Below are 26,198 nucleotides of genomic sequence, written 5' to 3' on the forward strand. Positions count from 1 at the left end.
GTAAGACGTTGTAATAATCAACCCAAGGTTGCAAGCTTTGTCTAACAGATTTCCCAAATCGTGTTATGTTATCCTTCTAATACTTATTCCTTATATTATTTGGGTTTAAGATTCCTGGTATACACAGTACTAAAAGCTCCATACTCATAGTATCATGTGAAAGTTGGAAGAAAGTTATGGATCCCATGAGCTCCTGGAAGATGACCTGTTAATTTAAATATTTGATAACCACCTTCGGCAATATTGAATGGATTTTTCAATATTTGACATTTTATGGATTAAACAATGAATCAATTTTATCTGAGAAATACTCCACAGATTGTGCTGTGTGTTGTGTATTTAATGGGAGATTAAAGGTGATGGTACATACACAGCACTGTGTAATCCAGACATGGTTTGTCCTGCAGTGTAACACTGACTGTCTGCAGATCAGTTCATTGCATTAACTTACTGGAGGAGGTAAATATAGTAACAGGTATCAGATCCCCTGTCCCTCAGCCAGAGTGCTGTAGCCAAACAGCTGAAACATGGAGGTCTGGGGGTTATTATCCGCCAATTTTTTTCCTGCACTTTAATGCAACTATTCCAAGACAGGTGTGTTAATCTTGTGCATGAATCACTAGTGTATTTGCAGGCAGACAGCTCTGCACTATTTAAAGACTGTGTGGAACAGATTCATTGACAGAGCCAGTGCAGACATACAGCTCTGATTTCAGTCACAGGTTAGAGACCTCTCCTCCTCCTGACGTCTTCAGCAACAACAACAGATCCTCTTTTAATCTGCAGGAACTTCACAGACGAGTAGAGGGAACCACAACGACGACCCAACACAAGGTAAAGAAACCTCCAGCCACAGGGTCAAAGAGACAGACATGTTGAAATGTCCTGTTATTCCCTTTGTACTAATCAGTGTGCTGCCAATATGTTCCTGTATAGCAGGGATTCTCAAAGTATTTAGGGCCAGGGACCCCTTAAAGGGGAGACATTTTCCAAGGAATCGTATGCTTAGTAATGCTTACTACCATTCTTAAATGTCATTGGAACTGTTTGTATTCTAAAACTTTTCAACCTAAACACTTCAAACCTGTTTGGGACACCGGCCCGCAATGATTTATACGCGTTAGGATTTACAAACAGTCCCTTTAAAGATGAACACTGATTTAGCTTTGCAGAGACTCTGCAGGACGCTATTCTAAAGTCAAGGAGCAACTTTATACAGCAATGCTTCTCCAAATTTGCTGGAGTTTGATGAAGGTCCCTTCCTGTTTCAACATGACAATACCCCCCCCCTGTGCACAGTGTGGCTTCAGTGAAATATGCCTTTTTGAACAGGGCCAGGAGCCTCTATGTGGACATCATGGAGTTTGTGCAATTTGGGACGGAGGATGATGATGATGACGCAGCGATTCAGTACATGATTGAACAGAGTCTGCTGGAGAGCAACAAGCAGAAGGAAACTCACAGGGACGCCACAACACGAGACGACCGGAGGTCAGTCCAACAGAGAGAAACCAGGGTTACAAGTATTTCTCTGATTCTTGGTTTGTTTTGGTGACATTAACACAAGTAGTTGAAGTATTAATTCTGAAACTAATTTGGGGTAAATTTGAGTTTCCTCCATTAACCAAAAGAACTACAATTTTAAATTCTTTAATTTAAATTGAATGTCTTTTGTGAGCATCAATAAATAATACTGTTAGTTAAATAATTTAATTAAAACAGAGTGTAAAAAGTAATATAAAGCTTTACCAATTAGTTGTTCAAAAACAGAAAAGCTTTTTGTTTTTGCTTTAACACCAATCAGTTGAAGTAATTTATTTTATTCTTATATCAATCTTTTACTCACTCATTTTATTTTTCACCTCCTAGATTTCCTGCGATTAGAGGAGTAAAATACAGTAAATTAAAAATGTTTTAATCTACTTTATCAACTGACTGGTGGTAAAGGAAACACCTTTTTTAACCAACTGATTTTCCATTTGAATTATTTAATTAACAGTATTATTTCTTGATGTAATCAGTTATATTTCTGACACGTCTGATGCCTTTTTCACAAATCTATCTTTGCTTTCTATTTCAGTTTACAGTTAGTTTTACAGGGTTGTGATTGACAGGGTGGAAAAATAAAGACTGCCAGTAAAGTTCATCTGAAATGAATTTGTCATTTTAAAAAGCAAGTTTAAAGATGGTGAAGTTGGTGCAGGAAGTTGAGGGAGCTAATGTTTTTTTAAAACAACCCGGCAGCAGTTTTTAAGGAGAGAGTTTTAAGGAGAGAGGAGTGTTGACTCACCTGATGGTAGTTCAGTTATCCTCGACTCTGACTGGAGCGGCTAAAAGACCCAGGCTAGCAGATCTGAAATCTGTTTTAGAAGACAGAAAGGGGTTACAAATTCAGTTATATCCAGGGTTCTGTAAGTAATCTATAAGAAACTGGGATGTTCAGTGTTGAAATTAGTTGCACTGGATCTAAAATTTCGGTCTCGTGTGGAGGTTTTGTAATTACTTTTTACACCAGTATTATTCCCAGCAAGTGACTTTTCCTGTTCAGTTTCTCAGAATTTTGTTTTACTTTGTGTTTAACATAGTTTCCAATCTTCTTTGCTCACAGCTCCAGGCTGGAGTTCACAGACAGCAGTGCAATCTTCACTGCTATAAGACAAGGTGAAGGGGGAGGACACAAGGCTGGTTTCAAGGGAAACGCTTTAGTTGCATTTACTATAAAATAATTAGGGCTGTCAATCAATTAAAATATTTAAGAGCGATTAATCGCAAAATTAATCACACATTTTTATCTGTTCAAAATGTACCTTAAAGTGAGATTTGTCAAGTTTTTTATTCAACATGGGAGTGGGCAAATATGTTTTCTTTATGTAAATATATGTATATATTTATTATTGGAAATCAATTAACAACGCAAAACAATGACAAATATTGTCCAGAAACCCTCACAGGTACTGCATTTAGCATAAATAAATATGCTCAAATCATAACATGGCAAACTGCAGCCCAACAGGCAACAACAGCTGTCAGTGTGTCAGTGTGCTTACTTGACTATGACTTGCCCCAAACTGCATGTGATTATCATAAAGTGGGCATGTCTGTAAAGAGGAGACTTGTGGGTACCCATAGAACCCATTTTCATTCACATATCTTAAAGGTCAGAGGTCAAGGGACCCCTTTCCAAAATGACCATGACAGTTTTTCCTCGCCAAAAAAAAAAAAAAAACAGATACAAAATGTGTGATTAATTTGTGATGAATCGCGATTTAAATATTTTTGAATTTTTAATGATAAAAAAAACTACTCACAACACATTTAAAAAACACATCATTATTTATGACTCAAAAAGGGACTTAATGTGATTTCAGTTGGACTTTACTCTATTTCATTGTGGGTTCTTTTTAAAGCCTATATGTAGGGGAAGAACATACAGTATCTGACCTCCTAGTGGTAATATAAAGGGGGGTAGAAGCTGAAATATTTGCGGTCACTGCCTCTCCATCCATCCCTCCAGGTAATGAGAAGCTCTTGAAGAATCTTGGCGTCCGACAGAAAGACAAGTTTTCACAGACGGACAGCCGAGGCTGGACTCCTCTCCATGAAGCAGCAGCTCAGAGCAACCAGACCATCCTGGAGCTCACATACACAGGTTTCTATCTGCTTTATACTGATAGACAGCTTCACAATAACATAACAGCCCATTAACGAAACAGAGGTTTATCAAATCTAACCAGTCTCAGGTCCAGGCTCTGTGGAGAGTCGTACTCTCCTTGGTCAGACTCCTCTCTTCCTGGCAGTAGAAGGAGGTCTAATAGAAAACGCCTCCTTCCTCCTTCAACATGGAGCCCAGCCGGACAGCCAGGACCAGGAGCAGGACTCACCGCTGCTTATAGGTAGGCTGACCAACAATTCACTGATTCAAAGCCTGTTAAGTCCTTTTGTTTCCCATTTCCCTTTCTTTCACAGTTTGGTCTGAACTTTAAACTTTTTTATTTAAATCCCGAGCAGATGTTCGACACATGTTTATTGATCCATATGTACCAGGTATATCTCACTCAGATTCTGATCTTTATTTCAAATGCAGAGCACACCTTCTATGCCAACTATCTCATACGTGTCCCATTCACAGAGTAGCTCAAAAAATAAATAGTTGCTAGGATTTCACATTAAGATATTGAAACACCACCTAGCAAAGCCGGGAGAGATTCTGTCACAGTTCAAAATATTTGCCATCCGTCTGTAGATGTCATTTCCTGCAGCAACGGAAACAAACAGCAGTGGTGGAAGTATTCCGATCCTTTACTCAAGTAAAAGTACTAATACCGCACTGAAAAAATACTCTGTTACAAGTTAAAGTCCTGCATTGAAGATTTTACTTAAAAGTATTTAAGTATAATCAGGAAAACTTGTACTGAACTATTAAATGTAAAAGTACTCAAAGCAGAAAAATGTCTCCTGTGACTGTTATACTATTATATAATACTATATGATATCATTATATTATTATTATTATTATTTGTGCATTAATGTAAAAGCAGGATTTACTGTTGTAGTTGGTTGAGGTGGAGCTCATTTTGAACTATTAACTAATGATTATTTTAATTATGGATTAATCTGTTGATTATTTTCTCCGTTAATCAATTGATTGACAACTTCACAGTTCAAACTTCAAAATAATTAAAAAATAAAAGATGAAATTATTAACCATGAAATGTCTTTGTATCAAAAATGACAATAACGATCAAAATAGTTGCCAATTAATTTTCTGTCAATCGACTTATTGATTTATCTTTTCCGCTGTACTGTATAAACTGTTGGCCACCTGAATTTTATGAGCACTTCATGCTTTTTTTAGTGCAAAAATGTAATTTGTAAAGTAACTAAAGGTGATAAATGTAGTGGAGTATAAAGTAGGCATATTATATTCTTCTGGAGTATAACGTGATATGAAAAGAAAATTCAAAGTACAAGTACCTCATATGTGTACTTAAGTACAGTATTTGAGTAAATACACTTAGTTACTTTCCACCACAGACAAACAGGGGCTACAAACACGATGTTGTTTAGGTTTGTTTACAAAATGAAACAGGACTTCTTGCTTCTTTTCATCATCAGCTCTGTAAAATCTATCATCTGTGTGACTCCTTCCCTCTGCAGCGATCCGCTCAGACCACACTGACCTGATGAAGCTGCTGCTCCAGCAGGGCTCCAAGGTCAACCAGCAGGGCCTCCACGGTCGCCATCCCCTCCATGAGGCCTCGCGGTTGGGAAAAACAGAGATGGTGACTCTGCTGCTGCAGGCCGGAGCACAGCCGGACCCTGCCAGCCACTACGGTCTCACGCCGCTAGCCCTGGCCGCTCAGGCAGGACACCTGGAGGTGGTGGAGACTCTACTGAAGACAGGTGAGAGAGCAGGGACATCATGTCTCACTATTCATATTCATATCAACATTATCAACCAGATAATGCAGCAATAACAGCAGTTAATTGATGGCAGAGGGATCTGAGGTTAGGGACTGTATGACAATTATTGGGGTGTGGAGGGAATTGAAATGTTTCACTTTTCAAACATTGCAGTGTTTTCTTCATCCTTCCCTCGATATTTAAAAAATAATATACTACTATTGAGTTGGTACAATTTGTTTGGTTTGGTTTTAGAAGTGGGGTGCACATTTAGTCAGAGGTTATTTAAAGGAACAGTGTGTAGCATTTTAAGGGATCCACTGGCTGAAATGGAATATAATATGTTTAACTATGTTTTCTTTAGTGTATAATCACCTGAAACTAAGAATCATCATGTTTTTGTTACCTTAGTGTGAGTTCTTCATATCTACATAGGGAGCGGGTCCTCTTCACGGAGTCCGCCATGTTGCTCCGCTACATGTACTTCTAGAGTAGACCAGAACTGACAAACCAAAGTCTGGGTCTAAAGATACGTTACTTGAAGGCCACCGTAGTTCTCCGACACACTTGTGAAACTGTAGTACCACCAGCCGCCGTCTGACTTCTGTTGCTTCTAAAATAGTGTTATTACGGTAAGGATGGCCTCTGAGCGAGGCGAACGGCGTTACCACGGTTTATCACTTGGCGGCTCACGTTACCACAGTCTTGGAAAGGGAGGAGTGGGCAGAGGGGTACTCAGCTGGTTGCAATCTGCAACCCCACCACTAGATAGTGCCAAATCCTACACACTTGACCTTTAACATAAAATGAAACCTTTAAACCCTGTGTATTTATATATTGATATCAGTCAGCAGTATAGCACTATTAGGTGTTATTAGAAATGCTGTATTGCAGTAAGCTTAATACACTAACACATATTGTGCCAAGCAAAATTTACTTGCAAAAGCGGGTCGGACAGGAAATAGTGTTGGCGGGTTGGTAAACACAAGGGTCGTCAAAGTTGAACATTTTACAGCCTCTTATGAAATACTTCCGTCTCTGCTGCTCTTAATATTTCACCTGCAGTTCCACAGTGGTGGAAAGAACATCTACTCAAGTATTGTACTTACTTATTTGAAAATTTCCATTTTTTGCTACTTTATACTTCAGCTTCAATACATTTCTGTGGCAAATATAGTACGTTTTACTTCACTACATCTATTTGATAGGTAAAGTTACTTTGCATAGTAAGATTTTAATAACAAAACATGACACATTGGTGTAGATTAAATAACCCAACAGTATATTAAACTAGCTTCAGCTAAAAAACATACATTGTGCTTAAGGATTGCTGCAGTACTTTTACTTTTGATACATTAAAGGTGCAGTGTGTAGGATCTGGCAGCATCTAGTGGTGAGGTTGCAGATTGCAACCAACAGAAACTTCTCCTGTGTGCCAAGCGTGTAGGAGAACTATGGTGGCCGACTCAAAAACGTGAAAACACGAATGGTCTTATCTAGAGCCAGTATTTGGTTTGTCCCTTCTGGGCTACTGTAGAAACATGGCTCGTCCTGTGTAAAAATGCATTGTGAAGTTCAGCTGCAGCTGATATGAGGCTGAGATACATCGGGCGGGTATTTTCTCAACTTATTTTGTACTCATTTCCCTCTTGTTGTCCGTCCTGCAGGGGCGGACGTCCTGTCCCAGGCGGAGGATGAGGCCTCCATCTTGTACGAGGCGGCTTCGTCTGGAGATCCAGCTGTCATCAGTCTGCTGCTGGAATACGGCGCCGACGCTAACGTGGCCAAACACACAGGACACCTGCCGATCCACCGCGTCGCACACCGAGGACACCTACAGTAAACGTTCAAAATGACAGCAGATTTCACGAGCTCATCATTTGTTTTGTTTTATTCTGCAAAGTAGTTAAAAACTACAACATCAGATAAATGTAGTGTGTGTGTGTGTGCACGTGCATGCGTGCATGTGTCTCCCTCAGAGCTCTAAAGCTGCTGATTTCAGTCACTTCTATGGTAGAAGTCGACGACAGCGGGATAAGTCCTCTACACACTGCTGCTGCAGGAGGACATGCACACTGCATCAAGGTGTGTGTGTTATCAGCCACGATGAGTGATGGAAAGTAACTAAGTACATTTACTCAAGTACTATACTTTTCTTTAGATGCTTGTTCTCACCTTGAGTATTTTCTTATTCAGTGCATCAATAATTATAATCCAATAATATAATATATATTATTGTGAAATGGGCCATTTTCCTCAATATGTACTTTTACTTTTGGTAGTTTAAAGGAGCAGTATGTAGCATTATTGGCATCTAGCGGTGAGGTTACAGATTGCAACCAACTGAATGACGCTAACACTTTTGTAATTTTACTGAATTTGTCCGTCAAACACACAACAGTTCAAAAGCAACTGACTGTCCCCTCCTCCCCAACTCCCATCAGGCCTTGCTGGATGCAGGTTATGACCCCAACTTCATGCTCCATCGGTGGGTTCAGCGTAGCTTTGATGACGAGAGGAAGTCGGCGCTCTTCTTCGCGGTCTTGAATAACGACCTGCCGTCAGCCAAACTGCTGCTGGAGGCCGGGGCCATGGCCAACCAGGACCCAATCAAATGTCTGCAGGTACCTTTGTGTGTGTGTGTGTGTGTGTGTGTGTGTGTGTGTGTGTGTGTGTGTGTGTGTGTGTGTGTGTGTGTATGTGTGTGTTATACCAAAAGATTAAAACAACAATCAATCCTCAAACTTAATACTCAAAGGAATAGTTCAACAGTTCAACAGTTTAGGACACAGTTATTCACTTTCTGAGTGAGATGAGAAGATGATCTCATGCCAGTGTATTAAATTCAGAGATGCAGTCAGGATATGTTAGCTTAGCTTAGCATAAAGGCTGGAAGCAGGGGGAAACTGTTAGCCTGGCTATAGTTAAAAAATCCACCTACCAACATCCCTGAAGCACACTAATTGTATCTCGTTTGTTTAGTCAGTACACAAACAGAACAGTTTTGTGGGGAGTTACGTGTTGGAACAATTTTTTGACAAACAACAGTGATCGTGCTCAGATTTCTGAATTCTTGTCATCACAGTGAGTTTGCCAGGTTTGGTACCATTGTGCCTGTACAGACACCAAAAACTAAACCTGAGCTCACCGATCATATTTTACAACCAACGCTACAGCTGGAGATGCTGCACAGAAGTACTCTCCGGATGGATACGCTGTTGTTCGTTTATCAATAGTAACACTAATGATGCCAGTGTTGGTCGGCCTGTCAGCCCACCACTTCCCTGAGCAGAAAACCCTGTTGCTGATCCAGTGACTGTTTTGTCTTTAAGATTGCACTGCGTGTGGGCAACTATGAGTTGATTAACCTGTTGCTGAGGTTTGGAGCCAACGTCAACTATTACTGCAAAATAAACACAACACACTTCCCATCAGCCCTGCAGTACGCTCTCAAAGACGAGGTAAACTGTTGCTGTCTTATTGTTATTATTATTATTATTATTATAAATAATATTAATACAATATTTTATAAAAAGATTTATTTAAATTCACTGGAATCAGTTTTACTAACTTTACTGATATTATTTCTGTCACCTTTTGGGAGCTGTTCTGGTGTTGAATCTGGCCTGTTGTGTGTGTTAGGTGGTTCTCAGGATGCTGTGTAACTATGGTTACGATGTGGGGCGCTGCTTTGACTGTCCCTATGGCAACGGCTCCCACGTCCCTGAAGACTACGAGGGATGGAGCGACTCCGTTATCAAAGACACCATGGTAATGAACAACATTTGATCAGAGGGGTCACACAATTTATATTATTTTCTGGTGCATTATTCCTTTAAGATCCTCTGGAGACAATGAATGTCTGCAACAAAGTTCAGACAAACAATAAAATACATGCCTCACATTAATTTTAGTTTCCTGTATGTACCTAACCTTCTGTCGCACTGTTGTTAACTATAATCTGTCTGAAATCACCTCTCGCTGCAGACTCAGAGGATGTTAAACTCTTCACAGTCTATTAATGTTTGTTTTATCAGATTCATTCAGTCATTTCAGAAAGAGGAACAATGTGGAGTGAAATACACAGACTGTGTAAAGTGGCTGGTAATGAAGCTGACCTTCCTTGACATATAAAACTCTCTGTTGAACTTGTGTCAGTGCAGTTCTGTGAGGTGATCACCGTCTGCTCGCTGAAGGAGCTCTCAGGTCACCTGGTTCGCATCATGTTGGACTACATGGATCATGTGACCTTGTGCTCCAAACTGAAGGCGGCTGTGATGGAGCAGCAGCAGTGGCCCGACATCTGCAGGCTTCAAGGTTAGATTTAACTCAACTTTATCAATCCCTGCAAACAAGAACACAAACAGTAGTCCTCATTAATCCTTCCTCTCCACGTTTCCTCCTCCTTCTCTTCCTCTCCAGAGAACGCTCGCTGTCTGCAGCATCTCTGTCGTCTGCGGATCCGTCGTTGTCTCGGTCGACTTCGTCTCCGAGCGCCCGTCTTCATGAGCTTCCTGCCGTTGCCGGGGCGACTGAAGGACTACATCCTGTACCGGGAGTACGACCTGTACGGCCGGCAAAGCAGCACCCCGGGGTGACGCAGCAAGACTGAACCCAAAGAAAGTAGGCTAGTTAAACATGAACATCTACAATTCAATGCTGACATTCAAAATAACTTTTTCTGCCTAATTTTCCAAATTATCCACCTATTTAACGGCTGTGAGCCAAAATAAATCAGATTTATCTTATTTTTATTTCATTGTACAGTATTTTTCTATTAAAAACTCTTTCTGATAGACAATGTGTTCTTATTGTCTGTGATTGTCTATATTTTGATAAAACATAAAAGCATCTGTAATTGAAATACAGATCGGGAGCATATAAGCACCCGATTCGACCGTTACCCGGCCATCAAATGTGCGTTATCAGTCGCTATAAGCACCATAGATGTGGGTCATTAGGGGCCTACTATGCCTACTTCGTTGTGAAAGTGAAACTTAAAAGCAACACGTTTTAACATGTTGTAAAACTGAATGAAACGTTACATTTTGAACACAAACAAAAAGGTTTTCTTTAGGTTTAGGCAATAAAACTACAACTTCTTTAGGTTTAGGTAAAAGTTGTTTTTTGCCTAAAAAGGGTTCTGTCATAATTACTACGGTCGCTGTCATGTTCTTTTATACCTTCTTCGGTGATCTACCATATGAATAGATGATAAAACATACTAGTGGGTGTAGTAGGCCCCTACTGACCCACATCTATGAGACTTATAGCGACTGATAACGCCTATTTCATAGCCTGACAGCAGTCCAATCGGCTGATACAACCCTCTGTGAACCAATAATTTAAAGTCTTATTTCCATAAAAGGATAGAAAATAAAATGTAAAAGAAGGATGCCAACGACAAATAATTTGTTTCAGATTTAATTTTGTCAGATCTCAGAAGCCTATTTGTATTTTATTGTCATGTTTGACAACACAAGTGCACTACCTTATATCCATATTTGTACTTCATGATTCTGAAAGCAAATAAATGATTATTTACTACCCTGCTCGTTGTCTTTTGATAATGGTGACACTAAGAATCTGCACAATCCAGAGATTTACATCTAATTGAAAGCTTTTATCTTTTTATCATCAGGAGATCTCTACTACTGTACCAGCTGTTGATATTCTTGGCTCCCACCGGATGAATCCTATTGACTCTGGTGACTCGACTCTGATGTTCCTCATCAGGACATAATTCACACTTTGTATGCAAGAAATATCCAAATAGTTAAAAACAAGACTAAGATAATGTCAGAAGTGTGTTTTGTTTCAGGTTGTTGTGGACTTCTTCCACTATTACGTTTTTGAAATAACACTGGAAACATGATTATTATGACTAGACATGGCTTTATATCAGGTGAAGTGTGCCAGTTGGGCACATTATGTATTTGGTAAAGTTCATACAATAATTACCTCCTTTAAGGCTATTTATTTATGGAATTCATTAGAAACTCAAAAGTTTTGATTAAAATCTCCAAAGAATAAAAATATAATAATTTAAAAGAGAATATAAAAAAAAATTGAAATTAAAAAAATGACCCCAAAAGCACTGTAGCCAAGGTGCAAATACGATCTATTATAAAGTATGAGCTCTCTATCAATGAGGACTATAGAGTAGGGTCAGTTAGTAGTAATAATACGGCAATTACATGGTATTTTTTTAAATTAGTATGGAGAGCACAATAACCATATATTTATTTATTGTGACATACAAAAACTATTTATATAAATCCAGTATATATGGAAATAATATTATATATAAATATATATGGAAATAGTATTCACTTACTTTCACCTCTTCTGAAACCAAACTTGCTCTGATCTACAAGTTTTATAATGAATCATCATTTAATGTTTCCTTTTCTCGCCTCTTGGACTTTACTGATTTAATTCACTGTACAAAGCTGGATTAAATTTAAAAGAAGAGTCGATACTGAAGTTTACCGAGCAGCTGAGGAGCTTCATATCTGGTAAAACAGCCTCCACAGGTGGTTAATGATGATTTCCTGTAATCACAATACATTGAAAGCATTTCCACATAAAACAAACGAGTCACACTGAAGTCACAGATTTTATTTCAACGCCTGCAGAAAGATTTTCAAACGCCTGTTTTTGAGAGAAAAAAAACTTGAAAGATTGAATACAATATTAAATGATTCAGAGAGAATATTTTGTACATTTCACACACAGATCTGATCTGGACTCTGCTGCGAGTCTTTACACAACAACAGATGTGGACGCACAGCAGGAGGTCGCAGAGGTCGTGTTTAATAAGCACACGACCGCGGTTCAACCCCTCCACCTGCTGTGTTGAATCCCTCGATGTGGAGATTTTTAATATGCAGACTTCTACTGGAGCTTTGAATGAGAGGCTCTAACATCTTTGTCCCACAGGAGTCCTGATTGTCTGATGAACATAAAGAAATGAAGCTGCTGATGTTCTTATTAAAAAGCTTAAAGACCTCTGAGGTTTATCAAAGATTTAATCTTAGTGTAGGAGAAGTTTTCATGCATGTGTCTGATGGACTGCTGGTGATTGTTAGCATTCTATGATTAGCATTAATTATACAGTAAGCTTTGACCCTGTTAGAATGAATCACACCATGTATCAGTGAGTTATTAGTCATGTTTACAGTGTCAGGGTCTGTTTTCTCTCTCAGTCACACATCTCTGTAGAAGCACATTTCTGCTTGAAAAAAATAATAATAAAATTTAGAAATAAAAACAAAAATACTGATGGTAAATCAAGATTATGATCTTAAAGGGGAACTCTCAAGTACTACGTATGTTAAAAAAAAAGTTGTATAAAGGCTTTTGTGGCTCCAGAGGGAGACTGATACATTGCCTCTAGTGATGTCATTTGAGTCAGCCTGAGTTGAAGCTGAAGACAACAAATTTGAAAATAAAAAAATAATTTGTGGGAGTGGCCTCCAGCCTCTCTGCGTTTTTATAAATATGAACGGTAGTTAACGGCGAGAGACAAATATTTTTGATCCCGTTTGAATTGTGCCATGAATCACACATATGAAGTTTGTCAATTTAAAACATAACTTTGCAAGTCAAGAAAGTCGCAGTTTGTTGTAAAACTGTTGAAGTATAAGACTGTTAAAATATGTAATTAGAAAGAAGACATATCAAAAAGTCTCGTAGTGGCGTCTCTCTCTCTGAAGCTACGATGCCTGTGTGTTTCGTACTGGGATGAACTCACACCAGCAACGGGTCTCGCTCGTTCTTTCGCTTCCCGGCTGATAAAAAGACCGGGAGTCGATGGATAAAACACATCAGGTAAGACAACGTTTCATTTGTGCGTGGTCATAGCTAAGTTAGCTAGCTAACCAGTGTTGGTGACGTATATTACATATCTTATACTTATATATACAAACCTATGATAAACTGAGACTTTCTTGATATGCAAAATTATGTTTTAAATTGACAAACATCATGTGTGTGACTCATGCCGCAATTCGAACAGGATCAAAAAATGATTTGTCTCTAGCCGTTGACTACCATTCATATTTTTTCTGAAATAAGGTCCCATGTGGGGACACTGGAAGGGGCGGGACTTCACCTCTCTATTGAACACAACTAGCATAGCACATGCAAATCTCTGACTGTCGGTGGTCAAGTTGCATTCTGGGTAATGTAGGCACCAGGTTTTGACAAGGAAGGAGAATGTGTGGAATACAAAAAGATATCTGTTGTATCGATTTAGATTTTTTTATTTTTTGTCCATCATGTGTCCAACAATGTGCAAAGCTGAATCAGTGGAGTACCTTTTTAAGAAAGTGACCACAAACTGTAAGGTTGAGTCCAGCCAGGAGACCTTTGTTGCACGTCCTTCCCTCTCTCTCTCATTTCCTGTCGTTTCCATAGTGTTGACTTCTAATAAAAAAAGACATTAAATGTCCTGAAAAACACTCAACAATATTTGAGGTAATGTGATTGGACTTTCTCCGTCCACATTATGGAATGCAAAGTCTTTTTTTCACTTTTTGACGTACTTTGAAATTCTGAGATATTATGTGAATGAATTACTTTCAAAGTCAAAATGATGACACAAAGTCAAGATGTTGACTTACCGAGTCAACATTACAATAGAAAGTAACATTTTAATAATAAATAAAATCTCCTAATTCTGATTTAATGTCTATGAAAGAGCATTGCATTCACCAAAGGAAAAAAAACTGGAGTCCTTATCTCATAATTATGACTTTGTGTCTCATAATATGAGATATGGGGGTCATAATTACAAGATAAGTAACTTTGACATGAGTGCTCTCTTTCCTTCTTTGTAATCTTTCCTACTTTGGACCACAATTGCTGCACAACAATTTCCCTCAGGATGAATAAAATTCCATCTTAAATCTTAGTGCTTGAGTGCTTACTCCTTGCTTTTGTCTCATCCCTCCCAGCAGAAATGGACTTCCACTAAGTGATTTTGGGCGTAGCCAATGAGATCAGACATCATTGGGGTTTTAAGGGCACTGTGACAAACTCTATAAGAGCACTCGTAGTCTTCTTCGACTGCATTTACTTTTCCATCTGCAGGTCTGAACATCACAAGCCTGCAAACAAACACCGGCTGCCACTTGTATCCATTTTAGGACGAGGGATATGATTATTTTAATTATCGATTAATCTGTTGTTTATTTATAATTGATTAGTTGTTTGGTCTATAAAATGTCAGAAAATTGTGAAAAATGCTCATCGTAGTTTCCCAAAGCTCAAGAGGACATCTTCAAATGTCTTGTTTTGTGAAAAAATCCAAAATATTAGTTTTTACATTCAATGAAGATAAAGGAAATAGAAAACAATCACATATGAGACACTGGAAACGGAGAACTTTGGCGTGTATCTTTCCTTTAAAAAGCAAATTAATGGATTATCATAATTGCTGTAGATTAATTTTCTGTCGATGGACTACTCGATTAATTGACTAATCGTTGCAGCTCTACTTGGGATTTAATGTTACTGACATTTGAGGACATTCATGTAGCTGAACTCGACTAGTGTTAAAAAAACGCAAGAGGAAGGTGACTTTAAATCGACTATAATCAATATTTTTATAATAACAATGTATCATATGACAATGTGAAAGGCTTTACTCTGAGCTTTATAGTTTCAGCTCATTATTTATCCGTCCGTGTCATATTTACTCTACTCGTTTTAAGAGAAAAAGTCCACAAACAGAGCTAAAAGAGAGAGAATATTAGACTTACATTCATCAGGTGACACAAACACAAAGACTCCTAATGAATCATCATGTTGCTCTGGAACTGCTGGTTGTGGAAATAATCAACTGTTTGCTAACAAGTTCAATATATTTTTTGCAATGCGACCTCGGTCTGAACAATCTTATCGGAATTCATGCGACTTTTACGTCACTCTAGATGGACATTCGTCACAATTCTGCGCAGTCATTGCTCTAAAAAAAAGCCATAATTCACAATTTGGCTCTGTTTTTCCTCATCCTCGTTACCGCTTTCACTGCACATCCGCTTATAAATGAAAGTGTAAACACTGACTATAGTGGGTCGTGTTTGGACGGTAAACCGCAAATAATGAATTCTGATCTGAAATCTGCAAAAACTCTCGCGAGACTTGCCGCCCGATGACCTATACCACCTTAACTATTTAAGGTCAATACTAGTCTTAACTATTCAAGGTCAGTGCTAACCTTAACTATTCAAGGTCAATACCTAACCTTGACCATCTCACGAGAGTTTCCCAAACTCGAGGGTTACCGTCTAAACACGACCACTTCAGTGGCCTCCATGTTTACTTCCATACGACAGCGTGCTGCGTGTGACGTCTTTGTTATTGTTCTTTTGTGCATGAAGGTCAGTTCAGGACTGTGACCAAGGTCGTGTCTAGATGGTTACCCTAGATTTGAGAAAATGTGCGAAAACTCTTGCGAGACTTGCTGCCCGAAGACCTATCCTAACCTCAACTATACAAGGTCTATGCCTAATCTTAACCATCTCGCGAGAATTTCGCAAATCAAAGGTTACCATCTAGACACGCCCCGTGACCAGTTCACACTGGAATCTGATATTGGCTACATTTAAAAAATAATGTGAACAGCCAAACAAAACAAATCGGATCAGAGCAATAAATCCGATTTGCGCACTAAGGCTTGCAGTGTGAACGTAGCCTGTGTGTCTCTGCGCCAGCTGCTGCTGATGTTCTGTTTATATGATAATTAAAGCGGCTGAGGAGAACTGGCAGCGTCTCATTTGACCCGGAGCCTTCTGCTGCAGCAGGATTCACCGGTCGGGGCAGAGCCGCATGCGTCTGTCTGGTCAGTAATTACAACACAAAGCCCAAAAGCTTCTGGAAAGATTTAATCTCACTTACTTTCACTGTTCTAACAAACAGTCAGGATGATGTCAGATGCAGAAAATGCTGCTAAATAACTCTGATCAATCATTGAGGCTAATATCCATGATGAGATATCATGATCTGAGAGGACACGTGAACCATCGCTGCTGACTCTGTGATGACTGGAACAAGAATGCTCGACGCTGTGGTGGAAAGTGACCCAAACAGGAGGACGTTAATGTGCATGCAGTTCTTTACCAACTCCTTAAAATGTGAAGTGAAAACCAAAGACTAAAGATGGTGTCTACCTGTTCTAACACACACACGCACACACACACACACATTCAATAGTGCTTCCCACCAGAGCAACAACTCCACAGCAGGCAGAAGTGTTGGGCTCACTGAGCTCACTGAAGTCTGGCTTTACAGCGACAGTTTTCTTCGTGAAACACAATCTGTTTTTTCGTCTGTTGGTACCCAATCAGAGTTCGACTGAAGCGGAGTCAGCAGCTAATAAAACAGACTTGAGTTAGCTCAAATAATACTGCGTAATTCTCCTGACATTTCACCCACGTGTCTCTGAATTTCTTTACATTTTATACATTTGGGTGGGTGGGGGTGGGGACATGTAAAAGACAAAACATTTACCCACACACATGGGTAAAGGTACAATAAAAAAATAAATTATCACCTCGATAAACCAAAAATAAAATATTCATATTTGCTCTCTCTTATTCCAGCTCCTGTGGGGGTTGAGTTCCTGATGCTGTCCAGCAGGGGGCGGTGCTGCGTCACAGCCGGCCTCTGGAACTTGTCGGAGGAAGAAGCATGAATGGACAAATGTGATTGGCCAACACTGTCTCATCAGGACCAATCAGATGAGATAAGTGGTGACATCTTCAAATGAAATGTGCCCAATTCTGCTGACAGTTACAGCACGATGAACTGTATTTTCTTTTGTCTGTGTCATGACACATTTGAGGCTGGACAATAGTTCCAACATTCAAAATCTTGAATTGATCATGATTATTTAAACACATCATGTTTTCCAAAATGATGATGTCCAAATGAATGATAACAAGGAAAATTATAATTAAAAAACTTGGAAAAAGTAGTGGAGTTTGTTTTTTTCTGGAACACAGTTCATTGTAATGAACATGAATTTGAATATTTTGTATGATTTGTTGCGCAGATTTGCCATATTGTGATTTTATCACATATATATATATGTATATAATATATGTAAGAAAAATATTCTTCTTATTAAATATTCTTGCTATTCAACCATATCACACAGCCCAAACTTAAAGAATAAGGCTGGTATTATTATATATATTTTTTGTATCGTCAACAAATCCCATGAAAAGACCCAAACCAACAACGTGTGAGTCCGCCTCTCAACACTATCTGACTTCCTGTCTGTGGCTCTCAGCTCATTTGTTCCTCTTGAAGATGAAAATCTTTAGAAATGGCTCACAGATATATAGCTAACGAAACAATTAAATTGAAAGTAGGAATTTAAAGTTCACTCTTGACATTGGAAAAACAGCAACAGGAAACAGTAATGAGTAGCTGTTCTGGAGCTTTTAATCTTTAAAAGCCAACATGGACAAAAAGTCTTCAACGTTTTTGTTTTTTTTATGGAAATTTGAACAACTCAATCTTCCGAGGAAGACTGAAAGCACCATAAAAGCTACTAAAAGGACATTGTGGGAAGATTGTTTTGTCAACCATCAGGGACACCATGGTGGCCGAGGGGGTCAAGGTGCCGACCATGAACAACAAAGTCCCCACATAGAGTCTGGCCAGAAGATTTCTCTACTGTAATAAAAATAAACGAAATAAAATATCCCCCAAATAATTTGATACATTAAAAAAAATAATTTTCAATCTCACATTTAAAATATTTCCTAAAACAGCTGGTCATTGTAGTTTTTAGCAAACGTCACTCAAACAGGAGGATATGGTGCATTTGTCGGGGACTATTTTCAGCAGCAGATTAATTCACATTTGGTGCTCTAGTGAGTATTTGGGGCAGCAGGACGGCGTCTGTTGGATTGAGTCAGAATAAACTAGTGTGTGTGTTCATGGTGATGAAGGAACATGTCACCCAGTGACACATTGGGGCTCATTGATGTGTTTGTAATATTTTTTGGAGCTCTATGGCACAGAGGAAGAAGATATATCAGCTTTAGATTTACACAATACGTGTTAGTAGATCCGTTCATTGTTGGTTTGAATATTTTTTTTAATGGGATTTGTTGAAAATAAGAAAAAATATCTGCAGACCAGATTTGGGAAAGTGACACTTTACACAATAACCCAGAGGATGATTTTACAGGACACCGACTACTAACGTTTTTGAATTAAGCCCTAAAAACGAACACACAGCGTTTTTAGAAAGTATCTATATTCTCTCCTTAAAGCCTACTTCTACGTTGCACTTTATCGCCGCTCTCCCTGCGGGCGATGCCGCCCTCTGCACTGCTGAACAAAAAAAGTCGCCTTCTATCATCGCCATCTATTGCTTTAACAGATGCTTGGATGTGTTTCTGAGTGCGTTTTCAAGGTAACGCTTAAAGAGTCTGTTCACCTGTCCAGGTTTGGTTTCTGTAGAGAAAGAGGGGTGAGGAGGAGTGGAGGTGAGTGGGGGGTGGGGAGGGGAGTCAGGGAGTGAGGAGGAGGAGGAGGAGGGGGGGTCGGGGGGGGGTGAGTGTTGGCCAACTTCAGTGGGCAGCCCCTGGGATTCAGCTGATTGGTCGTTCAGAGAGGACGCTCCGTCCCGCTGTGCTGTCAGACAGCTCCACAGACAACTGTTCCCAGGATGTGTGTGTGTGTGTGTGTGTGTGTGTGTGTGTGGTCTTGTTCATCTATCTTAGTGAGGACCAATTTAAGTTTTGGACCTTGAGAGTGATGACATTTTTTGGCCGGTCATCACATCCTTCAAAGTCTGACTTGGTGTTATGGTTAAAGTCCCCGCCTGCCCCCCCCACTCATAAATGTATTTTGGTTACTTTATTTGGATGTTGGAGCTTCACTGTGACAGAATAAGGGGCCGTTTACATGCCGCGTCTGAAAATACGCGGAAAACGCCAGCTGTGCCGCTTTCAACTTTTTACCCAAGGTGCTTCGGAGGTTGCGCTACTGTCGCGCCTGCCGTTACTAAGCAACCCAAACCTGCGTGCTGCAATGACGATAATGAAGTGGCATTAACTTACTAAGATTTAAGACACAAAAATTCTCCACTTTGAATAGTAATTTGTGTCTGGTCTTGTGTCTCATTAAAAGTCTTTGAATTACATCTACTACTTGTCCCTATTTTTTATTGGGGGCTTCCAAACCAGTTGAGATGCTCAGACATAGACGTGTTAAACTGAGATTTAAGGTGAGCACAGAGAAATGTTCCCGCTTCAGCAGATGAATGTGAAAACAGCCTTCTGGTGTCAAACTCTGCACAGTGAAGCTCAAACCTCCAGGTGAAGTAAAGAAGAGAAACACTTTTGCGAGTTGAGGGAGGCTTTAAGGATGGATTGTGATGGTTTGGGTTCGGGGCTGAGGAATGAATTATGTCAATGCAGGTCCTCACAAGTATAGAAGTACAAACGTGTGTGTGTATGTGTGTGTATGTGTGTGTGTGTGTGTGTGTGTGTGTGTGCTCGTGTTTTGCAGAGCCTCAGACGGACAGAGGTTCTCCATATCAACTTGAAGTTGCAGCCATTTTGGCTCCACTGTCCCACCTCCTGGCTGTTGCTATAGTAACTACTCAACTGTAGAATGGCCATGTTGCCATGGTGACGTCCTGAAGAACCTTGTTCCATATTTACAGCCGTCTCCGTACTTAAGAACGCCGCGGCACGACCTGCACTGACTGTACGACCTCAACTAACTCACAACAAGCTGTGTGTGTGTGTGTATGCGTGTGTGTGTGTGTGTAAAAGAGTGTGTGTGTGTGTGTGTGTGTGTGTGTGTGTGTGTGTGTGTGTGTGTGTGTGTATTTGGAGCTACGGCAGGTTGTCGTCCCGCAGGCTCTCCAGGATCTGGACCAGGCTCTCCAGTCCGAACACGTAGCCCCGGTCCGGCCCATCGTGTACCGCCGTGTCGCCGCGGAAACCCTTGAAGGTGGAGTGGGCGAAGTCGATCATACGTACGTCCACCAGGGGGGGCTGCTGGGCTTGGGCGGTGGGAGGAGGGGGGGAGGATATTAAGCTGGGAGCAGGGGGGGAGGAGGAGGAGTCTGGATGGGGGTGAGGCGAGGGGTGAGGGGGGAGGAAGGAGTGGCAGTCTGACTTGGAGGGTGGGGCCGGTGGAGGAGGACAAGCGGAGGGGGTAGCCTTCAGTCCAGGTCCTTGAGAGGACAGTGACCCCGGCTCTGGGTTCTGGCTCAAGTCCGTTTCACAGGGAGCGCCTGGGGCCGGAGGTGCGTGGGGGCCGGGGCCACGGTGGGGCTCTGCGGCGGCCGCAGGAGTCTTCTGGTGCAAAGCTGCATGCTGCCCAGAGCTGAGGACTGACGGGCCCTCAGGTTCCTACAGACAGAATCAAACACAGTTGATCAGTAGAGCCCCCTTTTTTTAACCGCAGGAACTTTCCCCCGGGACTAGGAACCCTCTGAGGAACTTATTGCATTTTGACCGCAGGGACCAGGATCTAAATTGAGTTCCAGGGACATTTTACCCCCAAAAAAGGCCCTAAATCGGGGGTAGTACTTTCTGAAAGTACAGGGAGTTTCGAGGTGGAGTTTGCAGAGATGGCTGTTGCTAATTGGTCAGTCATGTATCGCGTCATTCATAAAACCAAGGCCTATGGAAAGGAGGCTGTGTCACGGGCGGACATGGGTCTTGGGTATGGGGTATAACACATGCGCAGTGTAACTGAAGCTGCGGTCGTGCATTGCGATTGGCTCAACTTCGGCGAGTGCAAAAATTTGACTGCGCATGTGTTATACCCCCGGAGATATGACGCGTGACCCAGCCTCCTTTCTATAGGCCTTGCATAAAACAAGGAAGTACTCTAGTAACGATTTAGGACCATTTTAGGACGAGGGGAGAACATTTCTCTTTGTTTGATAACATTAAAAGTAAAGTTAGGCTCTGCTGTCGACTTCCCGACTCAAAAAAAAGAAAAAAGACAGAAAGAAAAAGAGAGAGAGATCGCGCAAGCGAGCTAAGAGGACGAGCGGCAGAAGAGAGAGAGGTGGTGTTGTGAAATAGAGAAAAAAAAAGTTATTTTCTGATTGTTTCACAGCAGTTACGTTCTCAAGCACAAATAAATAACCATCAAACACTCAACAGTTGTTTTCAGTTGAGACAGATGCTCTTAGTTTAATTTTACTCCACTGCATTTCATTCATTGCATCCAACGTGCATCAGTAAATACTAGGCAGTAGTAAATATTGTCAGGAGTAAACAGGCGGACACACTGAACTGCAGGTTGCAGAGCGTGTTTACTGCTGTGACCATCAGCAGCCCTCGTCCCATGTCATATTGCTTTTTCATATGTCAGCGGACAAATCTTTGCAGGTCTTTAGCCCACTATGGAAATGCACAATGGGCTAAAGCAACCCTTTAGTAGTCCCAGTACTAAAATTAAAAATAACTTCTTAGCGGAAACGCAGCTTATAAAAACATCAGCATCATCAAAACCTTTATCTAAACATGAAATACTGTAATGAAGCGCAGGGCACAGTGGTGAACTTCATCCAGTTGTTTTAAGGTGGAGGGAGCAGCATGACAGTACAGGACATCTCTAAAATCAAGCACAGACATGATTCTCCTGTCCTCAAGACAGAATCATACTTTATTCAGAGTGAATACTGGACTTACATTCATCTAGTGACACAAACAGAACTCCAACTGATGTTGCCCCGTAACTGCTGAATGTGTAAATAAGCAACTGCTAACAAGTTCAACATATCAGCTTAAAAGGTGATGATGATATGTCAGTGTTGTGTTCACAACTTGTTTCTGCAAAAAAAATCAGTTATTGCAGGTTTAAGGTCAAAGACGGCGTCATGTGCCACACAGCTATGATTTGATGTTTCAATGAGGGTTTATTTCATGAGTTTATTTCCGACAAACACAATTGTAAAAAGGCTTTTGCACACCAAATCAGTATTTTCAGTCTGTGTTTTTTTAATCTGACGTCACACACACACACACACAGAAACCTTGCACACTGAGTCTGATGCGTTTTATTATTCGGAATTAATTACGTGGGTGCGATGGATAGCGCTAGTCCCAAACGGGGCTAATGAATGAATGAAATTAGCAAGAAGCTATCGTTTAGCTCACTACTGTCTAATCTTTCATACATCTTTGTTTTGCGACCATCCCTGATTCTAAGCTGTTCTGCAATCCCCTGCCACAAACTATCTTTAAATTCTGCAGCTCTGAATTCTTTTATTTCTTTATTGTAAACTGGTTTCTGCTGGGAGACGAAGTGATTGTTTATCTGATGCCATTTTGGATGATGACGTTTGCACGGACGGTGGCTCCGAGTGGTCAAACAACCCTCTTTTGCCTTTTAACGGATGCGAAAAGATGCAGATATCAAACCTGTTCCGAAAACTTTAACAACGGGTGAAAGTTTTGGAGCCGGCGTGTAAACATGATTGACACAACGTGAGGTCATATTTATTTTTAAACGTTCGACAATATCGGGCGAAAAATATGGATTACGGTTTGCAAAGGCCTTAAGTGTTTGTGGGTAGGAGGCTAGTGAGGGATCACATCCTCGTAGAGACTGCTTGGTTGGGGTGTCTGCATGAAGGAAAGTACCCAACATCTCAGTGTGCTGCAGGATTAAATCACTATGGGGAAACCTGAGGTAAAAATTAATGGCGGGCCTCAAGTTAGTTTGATTATAATATGATTGAAGCAGATTCATTAAATATAATTGTAACTGTAATATCACCCTGAGCCTGGTTGGTAATCCAGGCCTGGTTGCAGTTACTTTAGTGGAATGTAAACAAACCTCATCTGGGCTTCACCTCTCGCTTTTATAGTGACAAATACTGAGCTACATGACAAAATTATATCTGACAGGTGTACACTGAAGAGTAAATTAGCCCTAATCCATCACACTTAGTTCAACTGATGAGCACATCATCACAGAGCAGATTTATTTTGACAACAAAACACAAACTTCTAACCTCCAGAGTGTTTAAAGTCGCGGCTCACCTTTCCCTCATAGATGATGAGCAGTGAAGACGAGTAGAAGCGATAGGACGCCTGGCTCTCCAGCACATCCTTCAGGCTGCGAAGCTTATTCAGGATTGGCTCAAAGAGGTCCTGCCTCAGACCCTTTCCATTGTGCATGTACTGGTAGAGGGCCTCGCGGAAGCCTTCGATCGACAGGCCGCGGCCGTAGTACTTGTTTCTGCAGAGGTAGTGACCGGTGTTCAGCTGGTACACCTGCAGAGAGAGAAGGGGAAACATCAGTACTACTGTTCACAGTCATGCTACTTTTATACCTTCACTTGTTCAATACATTTCATTGTGTAATACATCATACTATGCTGCACATGCAGTCAGCTTTTCAAAATAAAATCAGACCATAGTTAGAAGAATCTAGAAGAAGTTAGAAGAACAAACGTCCACTTGGACTCAAGGATGAACTGATTATAATTTGGTGGCCAAAGGTCAAAGGTCACTGTGACCTCACAAAACACGTTTTTGGTAAAAACTCAATAATTCATATGCTACTTATGACAAATTCACATAAATGTCTAATAGGATAAAGTGATGTAATGACATTTTCGACAGACATGGATGTAAACTTCAACTTGACTGGTTGGCGGAGGCATACAACCGCGAGACGGTAATTCTAGTTCAACTTATCTTCTTCTTTTTGGAGCCAAAATATCAGCACTGACAATCAGTGGTGGAAAGTAATTAGTACTGTACTTAAGTCCAGTTTTGAGGTTCTTGTACTTTACTTGAGTATTTCTGTGTCATCCATCTATATATACAGTCTATGCTCAGTGTGTGTGCACGTACGTACACCAAATTATTATTATCATGATTATTAGTAGTAGAAGATTGACAGTTTAAGTAGTATTTGTTTTGATAGTAGTACTAATAGTAGAAGTAGTGGGAGTAACAGTGGAAGTACTAGAGGTTGTATTGGCAGTAGAAGGAGTAGTATGATGATAGTATGATGCTTAAGTATCAAAGCATTATCAGAGGATCAGATGACAGAGACAAAACTAGAAAAAAATCTGAAAAGTAAAATCTCTATAAAAGGAATAAAGACTATATTTCTATGGCTCTTTGGGTTTTCTACAGGTGCATGAGGAATCCTAATATTATTATCTTACTCCACCCACTTTACCCCAGCACAAATTGATGGAAGATAAATGAGCCTGTATTATTTCCCCAACATCCTCAGGCGATTATCTTTTGTTCAGGACTGATGCTGCGATGTATCTGATGACGCCGTCTGAGCCGTAGCGGCGGTTGTTGTACCTGCATGCCACACACTCTGACTCCAAGCGTCGCTGAAGTGCTCTGTTCACATTTCTTCATCTGCCTGGCCGCCTTCTCCTCGGAGGCGTCGTCTCCATGCTGCCTGGTGCCCATCTTCAGGTCCAGGATGCAGGGGTAAGAGAAGTGGTGAACCACGTTCTCCAACAACAGAAACTCTGGTTCGAACGATGCGGTTAAGGAGCAAATGTCTGAATTGTCTCTGATCTCCACCCAATCTGGAGATTTGTTATACGGGGTGGAGAAATACACACAACAGCTTATAATGTTCTGTACTTGAATCAGAATGATTTCTTTTGCATTTCTTATGCAGAAGAAAAAAATGTTTAGAAGCAAAATATTGCAAATGAGCCCATGTCAAGTTGCAGAACTGCTACGGTTAACTGAAAGTCTAATAATTGAATTACAATTCCATTCTCTGATGTTTTTTCAATTCATATTTAGCTTTTGCCAATAAAATTCAACACTTCCTGCAAATGTTTCACATCTGCAACAAGTGTAAAGTTTTATCTCCGCACCGATAAAAAGGACAAAGTAAAACAATGAAATTTATTAATGAGAACTTGAGTTCTGTTAAAAAGACAAAGTGTTGTTGTACTGATGGAATTAGTGTTGTGGAAATGTACATTATACTGAATTTATCAAAACAACAGGTAAACACGGAGGAAGCATTGGACTTTCATTGATAGCAAATAAAAAAAAGAGCAGATCATCAAATATTGGTTCAGTGTGAAAAAGAAAATCGGCGTATCCCTGATGATCACTCTGACTACAATATTGGATCCTATTATATTTCAAATTACATTTTGACTTGTTTTTTTCCTTTTAACTTAATTGTTTCCTCTTTATTTCCCTCTCTTTATATTTCACAACAGAAAATGAAAATGTCTGTTTTCTGATTCTTCCTCTTTACAATTAAAGGGAAGTTCTTGTTCTTGAAAAGATGCTGAAACGCACTGACAAACCCTCATTCCTAGAAAGCTCTAAAACAAGAAGAAATCCCGTAAGCCTCAGAGATGATCACTGGACGCTGCTAATCTCAACCATCTGTAGTGACCATGCATCTGCACAGAGACTCTTCTCCTCTGACAGCAGCCTTGTTGAATCTGACTGAACACAGATGGGGCGTGTTGAGGACGGAGAGTGTGTTGCTGTGTTTTCAGGGCAGCTGCAGTGAGTCTGCTCTCTTTGAAGCTGAAGATCAAAACACGACCTTTGACCTGATAACCTCAGACACCTCCCACCCTCTTCCCCACAGTCTCACTGACATTTACATCCAGAGCCTCTTATTGCACCAGTACACAACTGTACTTCTCGACTAGTCAAATAGTCGACTACTAAAACCACCAATCAGAGCTGAGCTGTGGGCAACAGCTGATTTCTCCTGGATAATATTATTTAGCCAGCATCACTAGATTTAAAATAGTTACTCTGTAAATCATCAGT

General features: G+C 40.4%; 2 protein-coding genes across 4 annotated transcripts in view; one reads left to right on the top strand and one right to left on the bottom strand.

The window, feature by feature from the left end:
- Window positions 1-575: 575 nt before the first annotated feature.
- Window positions 576-12,417, top strand: LOC119478119 (dynein heavy chain 12, axonemal-like). The gene is made up of 15 exons (XM_037752602.1): window positions 576-594; window positions 787-834; window positions 1,333-1,491; window positions 2,609-2,661; window positions 3,515-3,649; window positions 3,735-3,893; window positions 5,158-5,403; window positions 7,071-7,242; window positions 7,383-7,488; window positions 7,848-8,027; window positions 8,736-8,864; window positions 9,046-9,174; window positions 9,567-9,720; window positions 9,826-10,026; window positions 11,045-12,417. The coding sequence occupies exons 3-14, from the start codon at window positions 1,358-1,360 to the stop codon at window positions 9,999-10,001; spliced, it is 1,773 nt and encodes a 590-aa protein (XP_037608530.1). The 5' UTR covers window positions 576-594; window positions 787-834; window positions 1,333-1,357; the 3' UTR covers window positions 10,002-10,026; window positions 11,045-12,417.
- Window positions 12,418-16,277: 3,860 nt separating this feature from the next.
- Window positions 16,278-26,198, bottom strand: part of ip6k1 (inositol hexakisphosphate kinase 1) — a 40,886-nt gene continuing 30,965 nt past the window's right edge. For 2 of the 3 annotated variants that reach the window (XM_037753026.1, XM_037753109.1), the window contains exons 7-9: window positions 24,735-24,916; window positions 23,448-23,681; window positions 16,278-20,795 (exon numbers count right to left, since the gene is read on the bottom strand). In XM_037753026.1, the coding sequence (XP_037608954.1) occupies window positions 20,274-20,795; window positions 23,448-23,681; window positions 24,735-24,916 (938 nt within the window). In that variant the 3' untranslated portion in view covers window positions 16,278-20,273. The remainder of the gene's footprint in view (window positions 20,796-23,447; window positions 23,682-24,734; window positions 24,917-26,198) is intronic. The other variant, XM_037753186.1, reaches the window with a different exon arrangement.

This window comes from Sebastes umbrosus, chromosome 1, assembly GCF_015220745.1.
Source record: "Sebastes umbrosus isolate fSebUmb1 chromosome 1, fSebUmb1.pri, whole genome shotgun sequence".
In the NCBI taxonomy this organism is placed as follows: Eukaryota; Metazoa; Chordata; class Actinopteri; order Perciformes; family Sebastidae; genus Sebastes; species Sebastes umbrosus.

Excerpts from the sequence above, each read along its gene's own strand:
- LOC119478119 (XM_037752602.1), top strand. The coding sequence starts at position 1,358 with ATGGAGTTTGTGCAATTTGGGACGGAGGATGATGATGATGACGCAGCG. Across the intron at positions 8,028-8,735 it reads ACCCAATCAAATGTCTGCAG|ATTGCACTGCGTGTGGGCAA; the intron begins GTACCTTTGTGT and ends TTTGTCTTTAAG. Across the intron at positions 9,175-9,566 it reads CCGTTATCAAAGACACCATG|TTCTGTGAGGTGATCACCGT; the intron begins GTAATGAACAAC and ends GTGTCAGTGCAG.